Source organism: Elephantulus edwardii, unplaced genomic scaffold (genome assembly GCF_000299155.1).
Source record: "Elephantulus edwardii isolate Elephantulus edwardi_28Jun2011 unplaced genomic scaffold, EleEdw1.0 scaffold00016, whole genome shotgun sequence".
NCBI lineage: Eukaryota > Metazoa > Chordata > Mammalia > Macroscelidea > Macroscelididae > Elephantulus > Elephantulus edwardii.
The window spans coordinates 19,087,876-19,098,040 of record NW_006399766.1 but is presented as its reverse complement, the minus strand read 5'-3'; the positions used below and the strand labels follow the sequence as shown (position 1 = coordinate 19,098,040).

At 39.4% G+C, this 10,165-nt stretch overlaps 1 protein-coding gene across 1 annotated transcript in view; it reads right to left on the bottom strand.

Annotated features, from left to right (window-relative positions):
* Nucleotides 1-10,165, bottom strand: part of GPR112 (G protein-coupled receptor 112) — a 155,488-nt gene that overhangs the window by 49,596 nt on the left and 95,727 nt on the right. The window contains exons 12-13 of the mRNA XM_006881892.1: nt 8,281-8,415; nt 756-875 (exon numbers count right to left, since the gene is read on the bottom strand). Coding sequence (XP_006881954.1) covers nt 756-875; nt 8,281-8,415 — 255 coding nt within the window. The remainder of the gene's footprint in view (nt 1-755; nt 876-8,280; nt 8,416-10,165) is intronic.

Below are 10,165 nucleotides of genomic sequence, written 5' to 3'. Positions count from 1 at the left end.
GCTTGTTCTCTCTCTCTCTGTCTCTGTATATTTATACTTATACATGTATACACTTATATACATATATACTCATATACATACATACATACATACATACATACATACATATGTGTGTGAATGTGACTTCTCATTTTAAAAATTTCCCTCTTTCAATCTTCCTTCTTCCCTCTTTGAATCAAAACCAGTGAAAAATAAGTTGTAACATATGCTCCTTTAGATTAGGAATGAAGGAAAATATTAAGTCTTCACACTGGATACATATTAATATCAAAGAATGGAAAAGCACTTCATTTGTATAAGAAAGTGAAATTTAATCATTTAGTAATGTATGTTGTGTGTTATGCCAGATGACTGTGGCTTTAGTCTTTTGCTGATAATTAGTACACATTAATGTTCTTCTTGGAAACTCAAAGAGTACTAATGGTCCATTATTTTAAATTAAGTTGTTTGCCTCACTCAAAACCAAATGGGAATAAATACCATTTAGTGTGATGGGTGAGCCAAAATATCAACCCGCCCCAAGCCTCTCCCCTGCCAATCTGTCACAGTGCTAGAATGTCTACCATTAGTTATCCCTTTAGGATGAGGCATGTTTCCAGATAGCCCCAGCTAAAACATACCTCTGCTACCTGGAACGGGACAGTCTTCATTAAGTCTTAGAATCCCATCTATTAAGTAGCCATTTATTTTTGACAGGAAAATTCTGAACGGTTTCTGAGGTCTTTTTATTCTGAAATGAAAACGGATATCTTTACCTGGTTTCCTTCAATGTGCTGCAGAGTGATAACCACTGGATCAGCCAAGTTTTGAATGGACATATCTGAAATGCTGGCACTCACGACATACGTGGTTAATGCTTTGGTGAAGGTTTTGGTCTGTAGGTGTGACATACAAAGAAGAGGAGTCAATTCCTGAATGTTTCATTTCACATACATTAATAATTGAGCTAGCATTGTAAAGCAGTGAGCACAGCATTAGGTACAGGGATGTGGAAAATAAAATTGCAGGCCAAGGATGAACTTTATCTTCATACAAGGTCTCAGTTACACCAATCTAGTACAACCCATTCATGCATCTATATACCTTGCCTTGGATTACTCATGCCAAGGGGAGAATCTTTAAGTATCTGATATTCTTCACCAGACACTACACATCTCTTGCTCACCATTGTATCTCTAGCATCCAGCACGATGCAGGATACATCACATAGATTCAATAAGCATTTGCTGAATGAATAAATGACTGAGTGAATAAATGAAGAAATTGTATCACCTTCAGCATGCCCTTTCCTCTCACTGGGCTTCAGTTTCTTCACAGGAATATTAGGAGAGGAGGTGCAATGAGTTATGGGGGCTTTTCCAACTCTGAATTTGATGGCAGTCTAGCTCCATCATCATTCTGGGACTATGACGTCTGGTATGCTAATTTTGGCAAAACCTTTACGCCATTTCAGTAGAAGATGTGAGTGAATGAAAATTACTGATTAAGAATAAAATTTATGCAAAACAACTTTAGCCCTTATTCCATGAGACAAAAAGCCATCTGAAGGAAGGAGATACGTTAAGAATGAGATAATGGTATGGCACAAAGAAACTGCAAACCTATCAAAGGGGTTAGAGGGCTATGTGCCAATATTCTACCTCTTAATTAACAGTTTGTTCACTAATTGACTTGAACTTGGGTCTGGCCTATATTTTTCCCTATTAAAAGGAATCAGTTAATATTTATTTGCTGAACACATGCTGGGTACCTATACCTGAGCTGGATTCCACAATGAAACACAACCTTTTTGGGGGAACCAAATAAGAATACAAGCAGGGTTGCTTAGTATATATGATAGGAAAGCTATGGCCTCATCCCATACTGAGAGACCTTACTCATCCAACAAATTTTATTTAACACATACAACTTAGACAGGACAGAGAAACTGATAAAGACTTCCAGGAGAAGGGCAAGTCCTACAGATAAAGCTAGAAGTGATACTCATGTGATCTCTCTGAGCTGTCCAAGCACACTGCCCCTCTCTCCAGACAAACCAAAACAAGAACCTCAGTGAATTTAATGAGTTTAGAAATTCAATCCTTCAGATTATATGTTTGGAAATTCAAACACACTTGGGAAAAGTAATGAAATTAATATACTGGACTTTTGACGTGAGATGTGGAGTTAGATAGCCTGGGTTTGATTCCTAGCTGTGTGACCTTTGGACAAAATGATTTCATCTCTGTGTCTAGGCTTCTCATAAACAGTAAGTAAGATAATAAGTGCAAATATTAACCATCAAATAATAATCATCAGTTTCACACAAACTCAGATAGTTATCTTCCTGGCAACTGAATAGATAGGGTAGTCTTTTTGTTGAGCAGAGATTCAGGATTTTTGCTGTTGTTGTTAGGTGCCATCAATTCAAGTACAATTCATAGTGACCCTATGAACAAAAGATATGAATCTTGTCCTATCCTGTGTCATCCTCACACTTCCTGACACACTAGAGCCCATTGCAGCAGTCACCATTTCAATCCGCCTGGTTGAGAGTCTTCCTCTCCTTTGCCAACCCTCTACCCTTCCCAGCATCATGTCCCTCTCCAAGAAATAGCACCTCCCAGCAATATGTCCAAAGAGCACTCCAGCTACACCCTCCCCAAGACATAGCTATTCATTTTCGTGGCTGTCCATGGAATGTTCAGGGCTCTTCTCCAACACCACAGCTCAAAGGCATCAATTCATTTTGTCATCTTTATTCATTGTCCAGGTCTCAGATACATAGCTAGTAATTGTAAATAGCATGGACTGAATCAAATGCACCTTAGTCCTCAAACTGACATCATTACTTATCGATAATTTGGAAAGGTCCCTAACTATAGATTTTCCTACTGCAATGCATCTCCTAATTTCCTGACTACTGGCACCAAGGGTGTTAATTGTGGATCCAAGCAAGATGAAGCTGTTAACCGTTTCAATCTCCTCTCCATCCATCATGACACTGCCTATTGGAACAGTGGTAAGAATCTTTTTCTTGACATTGAGATGTAATCCATACTGAAGGCTGCATTCCTTGATCTTCTGCAACAAGTGCTTCAAATCCTCCTCAGTTTCAGCAAGTAAAGTTGTGTCATCTGCATAACACAGGTTATTGATGAGTCTCCCTCCAATCCTGCTGCCTCTTCATAGAGTCCAGCTTCTCAGATAATTTGCTCAGCATATAGATTGAACAGGTATGAAGAGAGAATACGTACATCTCTGATGCACTCCCTTCCTAATTCCAAACCATGCAGTACTCCCCTGCTCTGTTCACACCACAGTCTCCTGTTCCAGATAGAGGTTCCTCATGAGCTCAATCAAGTGCTCTGGGATTCCCATTCTTCTCAATGTCAGCCACAACTTGTCGTGGTCCACACAGTCAAACGCCTTTGCATAGTCAATAAAGCACAAAGAGACATTCTTCTGGTATTCCTTATGTTCAGCCAGGATCCATCTGATATCAGCAATGATATCCCTGGTGCCACGGCCTCTTCTAAATCCTGCTTGAATTTCTGGTAATTCACTATCTATGGACTGTTCCAGCCATTTTTTAATGATCTTCAGTAGTATTTTGCTAGCATGTGAAATCAATGACGTTGTTTGATAGCTAGCATGTGAAATCAATGACGTTATTTGATAATTTACACATTCAGTTGGATCACCCTTCTTGGGAATAGGAACAAATATATACTTCTTCCAATCTGTTGGCCAGCCAGCCATCCTCAAGTTTTCCTGGCATAGGCTGTTGAGTGCATCCAAGGCTGCATCTGTTAATTGAAACAAGTCAATTGGTACCACATCGATTCCTGGGGCCTTATTTTTTACCAATGCCTTCAATGCAGCTTCCACTTCCTGTTTCATTACCATTGGTCTTGCTCATATGGTACTTCCTGAAATTTTTCAGTGTCAATCAATTCTTTCTGGTACAGTGACTCTGTGTATTCCCTCAATCTTCTTTTGATGCTTTCTGGGTCATTCAATACATTGCCGATAACATCTTTCTACATTGCAACACAAGGCCTAAATTTATTTTTTTAGTTCTTTCAGCTTGAGATATGCAGAGTGAGTTTCCCTCTTTTTATTCTCCAATTCCAGCTCTCTGCACATTCTATTATAATACTTTGTTTTGTCCTCCCAAGCTGCGCTTTGAAACTGTCTGTTCAGCTTTTTCACATTGACATGTGAACTAAAAGGCTGTTGGTTTTAGGTGCTGTCAAGTCAGTTCCAACTCATAGCAACCCTATGTACAACAGAACAAAACACTGGCTGGTCCTGTGCCATCCTCACAATCATTGTCATATTTGAGCTCATTTTTATAGCCACTGTGTCAGTCTATCTCAGTAAATAGCTTCCTCTTTATCGCTGACCTACTTTACCAAGCATGCTATCTTTATCCAGGAATTGACCTCTCCTGATAATATGCACAAACTATATGAGACAAAGTCTCACCATCCTCAATTCTAAGGAACATTCTTGGTTGCACTTCTTCAAGGATTGTTGTTGTTGTTATGTGCCATCAAGTCGCTTATGACTAATAGTGATTCTTATGTACAAGAGGCCTAAACGCTGCTCTATCCTGTTTCAACCTTGCTGTCTCCAACACACTCATTTCCACCACCCCAATCACAGAATCGATCCATCTCATCAAGGGTCTTCCTCTCCTTTGCCGCCCGTCCACTCTCCCAAACATGATGTCCCTCTCCAAGGACCAGTACCTCCTTGCAACATGCCCAAAGTCTGTTAGACGAAGCTTCAGAATCCTTGACTCCAGGGAACATTATGGCTTCACCCTCTCTAGGACAAACCTGTTTGTTCTCCTAGCAGTCCATGGTATGTTCAACACTCTTCTCCAGCACCACAGCTCAAAGGCATCAATTATCTATCATCCCTAGTCACTGTCCAACTCTCCGATGCATAGCATGTAATCGTGAAAACTATAGTCTGGATCAGGCGCACCTTAGTCTCCAGCCTGATGTCGTTGCTCATCAGTACTCCACAGAGGTCTCTCTTAGCAGACTTTCCCAATGCAATTCGTCTCTTGATTTCCTGGCTGCTGTTACCAAGAGTGTTGACTGTGAAGCCAAGTAAACTAAAACTGTTAACTATCTCAATCTCTTCACCATCCATACTGCTGCTGCCAGTTGGCCCAGTGGTGAGAATCTTTGTTTTCTTGATGTTGAGCTTCAATCCGTATTGAAGGCTGCAGTCTTTGACCTTCTGCAGCAAGTGCTTCAGGTCCTCCTCAGTTTCAGCAAGCAGGGTTGTGCCATCTGCATAACGCAGGTTGTTGATGACTCTTCCACCAATCCTGATGCCACATTCCTACTCGTATAGCCCAGCATCTCTGATGATCTGTTCCGCAAACAGATTGAAAAGGTATGGAGACAGAACACATCCTTGACGGACCCCCTTCTTGATTTTAAACCATGTAGTATCTCCTTGCTCTATTCTGACGACTGCCTCTTGGTCCAAGTATAGGTTTCGCGTTAGCACAATCAAATGTTCTGGGATTCCCATTCTTCTCAGAGTCAGCCATAGTTTTTTGTGATCCACACAGTCAAAAGCCTTTGCATAGTCAATGAAGCACAGATAGACATTCTTCTGGTATTCTCTGCTTTCTGCCATGATCCATCTAACATTAGCTATAATATCCCTAGTACCACGACCGCTTATAAATCCAGCGTGCACATCTGGCAGTTCTCTGTTGACATATTGTTCCAAACGGTTTTGGATCATTTTCAGCAGAATCTTTCTTGCATGTGATATTAATGATATTGTACGATTATCTCCCCATTCTGTTGGATCACCTTTCTTTGGAATGGGAACAAATATTGAGATTATTCAATATTTTATCCATAGTATCTCTAAGTATTGCAAATCGAGGCTTGAATCGAGGCTTGTGAAATGCTGAGCAAGTTTTTTCCTTTTTATTCCCCAATTCTTGGTCTCTGCACATTCTGTTATACTACTTTGCTTTACCTTCCCTAGCTACCCTTTGAAATCTTCTGTTCAGTTCTTTTACACCCACTATCTCCTTCCCTTGTTTTGGCTTCTTGACATTCTAGTGTAATTTTCAGGGTCTTTTCTGACATCCATTTTCATTTTTTCTTTCTCTTCTGTCTTTTTGCTTTCTTCATAGATGATATCCCACAAATCATCTGGTCTTCAATCATTGATGTTCAGTACTTCAAATTTATTCATAAAATGATGTTTAAATTCAGGTGATATTAACTCAAGATCATATTTTGATTCTCCTAGACTTGTTTTAATCATCTTCAGTCTCGATTTGAACATGCATATGAAGTATGCAAAAATGTCATGGCTTGGAATCAGCCACATGTCATTAAAGACCAAAGCCACACCTATGCCCATCTTTTTCCCCATGGAGTAGCTGGTAGGTTAAAACTGCATACCTTTGGGTTGGCAGTGCAATTTCATACCACTAAGTACCAGCAGTCAGGAAATCAAATGGTGAACTGCATTGGGGAAGTCTTCTGAGTCGTGGGTGACTTGATGGCACATAACAACAAGCTACATTTACCATATGATTATTCCTAGTGCTAAGAAGCTGTGCTGCAATTCCCAAGACATGTAGTTCAAATCCACTAGCTTCTTTTCAGGCTAAGGATGGGCAATCTCCTGTCGTGTGATTTACTGCCTCTGACAACCCACTGGAGGGTCAGCTATGGGTTGATTCAGGCTTGGTGGCACATAACAGCAACAACTAAGCCACATTGACTATATGATTGTCCAATTCAAAATGGTCAATATCAGCCCATTTAAGCTCACTAATGCCTAGAATATTGACTTTTTTCCAAGTTCTATTTAAGTTTTGAGAACTTATAATTCTTCCAGATACATGTTTCCTAAAATTCCACAGTGGGATTATTAATAGGTGCTTGAAACTGTTTCTTCTTATTGTGAGTTGTGCCACATCAGCACAACTCAAAAGAGTCCATAACTGCAAGGGAAGTCCCAAGAGCTTTACTCCATCCACATCAATAAAGTCAACTGTACTTTGAGGAGTTAGCTCTTCCTTGGTCATATTTTGAGTGTCTTCTCACTGAGAGGCTCATTGTTCTGCTGCTATTCATAAGGTTCTCACAGCCAGTTATTTCTATTTCTAGAAGAAGCTGATTGCCAATCCTTCTGAATTTTAGTCTAGAAGCTCCACTGAAACCTGTCCTCAGTGGATAGCCTACTAATATTTGAAATACCAGTGGCATTCCTTCCAGAATCACAGCAACACTCAAATCACCATAGAGTCATGGAAAGCCAAGATAATAAATAATAAAAGCAAGTTAAAAACTTATATGGTACTTATTATGCTACAGACAATATTCTAAATGCTTTCTATGTGTTAACCACCATAAGCTTTTAACATGCTTATATCAAATAAACCAAATCAATTGTCACTGAGCTAATTCAAGCCCATGGAGACCTGTGATATGCTACAGACTAGACCTGTCCATCATAAATTGCTCAATTTTCTGAGTCACCTCTAGGTAGACCTGAACCTCCAACATTCCAGTTAACAACCAATCAAGTGCTTAACTGCTTACACCACCCCAGAACTCCATTAGAAACCTATGAGGTACTTTGATTACTCTCTTTTACAGAGAAAGAAATCGAGGCATGTAAAGATTAAGTAACTTGCCCAAAGTCTCACAGATACAAAATGGTTTAGCCAAGCTTTAAACTCTGCCAGTTTGGCCCCAGGGTCCATGCTCTTACCACCACACTATCGTACCTTTTTGGAAAAAAAATCATGAGTGAAGAGTGGAACCCACAGAGAAGGTTCTGTGGGAAGGATTAGCAAATGCTTGCAGACAGATGCCCTTTGGGATACCACTCAATTTCAAATATGTTTGGCCATAAAGCATATGTACGTTAGCTTTGAGAAATGAGGGGAGATTCTGGGTGGGGGTTGGGGAAAGCACCGGCAAGCTAAAACAGCCTTCCAGCAGGAGAACTCGCTGTTCTTTTCTGGCTCTAAACCATCCTGTGGTCTGTGTTTGGTCACCATATGATCTTTAAGGTCTTTTCCAAAGATGAGAAGCTGTGAAAATTTGAAACTAGAACATCATTAAGGTCGATGTTGATTCATATTGAGGGCCAGGGGTTAGACTGGAAGATTTGTAGAATAAATTTTAAAGGACATTCTAAAATAAACAGAACACCACGGAAATAGCAAGAGTTCATAAACGCAATGAGTCACTGTATGCCACTGCATGGTAGTTACTGGATACCAGGACTTACCTTGAAAAGTGATGTTTGGCCAAAGAAATTAAACAAGATGGTATGTAAATTGTTAAGAGGAATTTTCTCCCTCAGTGATTTAGGCAAATATATGGAGGCCACAGTCTTCCCCAGAGGGACTTGACCTAAATAAATCTGCCAGGGAAATGCAGAAAAAATGAAAACCAGTGCTTTTATTCATCATACTAAAGTCCTTTCCTTCTATCAGCAGCCCAACCCTAGACCCTGTCCTCGAGCTGAAGAATGGTAACTAGCTTCAGTGTATGCTGTGCTTTTCTTTTTTCCTTTCTATCTTTCTCCCAGCTCCCCTTACAAGCCAAGATATGAGGCTTGTACACACAAACACACACTCCAACTTTTCCCTAAGCCTATCCTCCAGGTTCTCTCCTTTAAACCTGTTTCCACATAGATGGGAAACAAGGTTTCAAGATGGGACAGGCAATGTAAATCATGCACTTTATCCTGATTTTCAGAATTAAAAGCTAATCTGTGAAATCAAGACACTTTCTCCCATATGGCTTTGGAAGGGAAAACAGAAAAACAAAGACCAAGCAAAAACACAATAACATTTGTAATTTCCCCTGTAGTTTATGGTGCAATATTAATGCCATTCTACTGCATATGTTAAAATGCTAAAATGACAAATATTGTTCCATATACAGTTATCACAATTAAAGGTAGATAGAATGTAACAAAGAAGGGAGACACCAGCCTTTAACTATTCTTCTAAAGGCCCACTATCATAAGAATGTCTTTATTTGACTGGTAATAGTATTTTCTAAGTACTGGGAGATTTTTTTAATGCAAGAGGGATTCATCATTATTACATAGGGATCATAGTAATAATCAAGGACTTTCCCAGTCAAAACTTGTTGCACTTTTTCATTTAAATCTTCTATTAACCCAGAGGGCACTCTGGTAACCTAGTGATAAGGAATTGTGCTGCCAGTCAAAGGTGCACGGCTCAAAGCCATCAGCTACTCCATAGAGGAAAGAGGGGCAATCACCTCCTATGCAATTTACTGTCTCTGAAAACATGCTAGAGGGTCAGCTATGAATCAGTTCTGACTCAATGGTACTCAACAACAATTAACCCAGAGAAGTATGTTGTATCATGGCTATTGAAAGTGATATTAAGAAATGGAGGCTCAGAGTGGACAAGTGACTTGTGTAGGGTTATAAAACTTGAATAAGTTTGAACAAAGATGTAACTTTGGTCTGTATTTTTCCTATTAATCAAGCTGCCTATTAAAGAGCTATTATTATTATCTAGTTGTGTGTGAATAATGAAAGATTGTAATATTTCTAAAAATTACTTGTGAGCCTAAAAGTCATGAGTCTTCCCTTTGTACAAATGGATTCTCCTACATCAACTGAGTACAATCATAAGGTCAAGGCTGGGCTTCCACATGTAAAGAGTGTGGCACTCAGAATGTGATTAGAGTTGGTTGGTTTTTATTTATACCAAGATTTTAATAGAAACCCCAGAAGTTAAAAGAAAAAATTCAATTGGGAAGACAATTTCCGCTTTCACTGTGGCTGAATAGCTCCTACAGGCTTGATCATCTTACAGAAAACAGCTATAAACTCTGGACAAAATAATGATGACTTGAAGGCACTAAAGAATCAACTAAAGCTGGTAGATTCTGGAGAACAGCAGATCGTTGGAAAGAGTGAACATCACAAAATGAATTACTCATTTTGACAGCTTTTAGCCTAATGGTAGCCTAAAACTGATACTGTGAAGGACATGTAAATTTTGATAGAAAATGTATAGTCTTGATTATATGTAGAATCCAAACACAAACCTTGGTATGAGGACAGGATTCTGAAAATTCAAAAAGCTATAAATAACAGAAACGGCAAAGGAGGTTGAGTTTTCAAG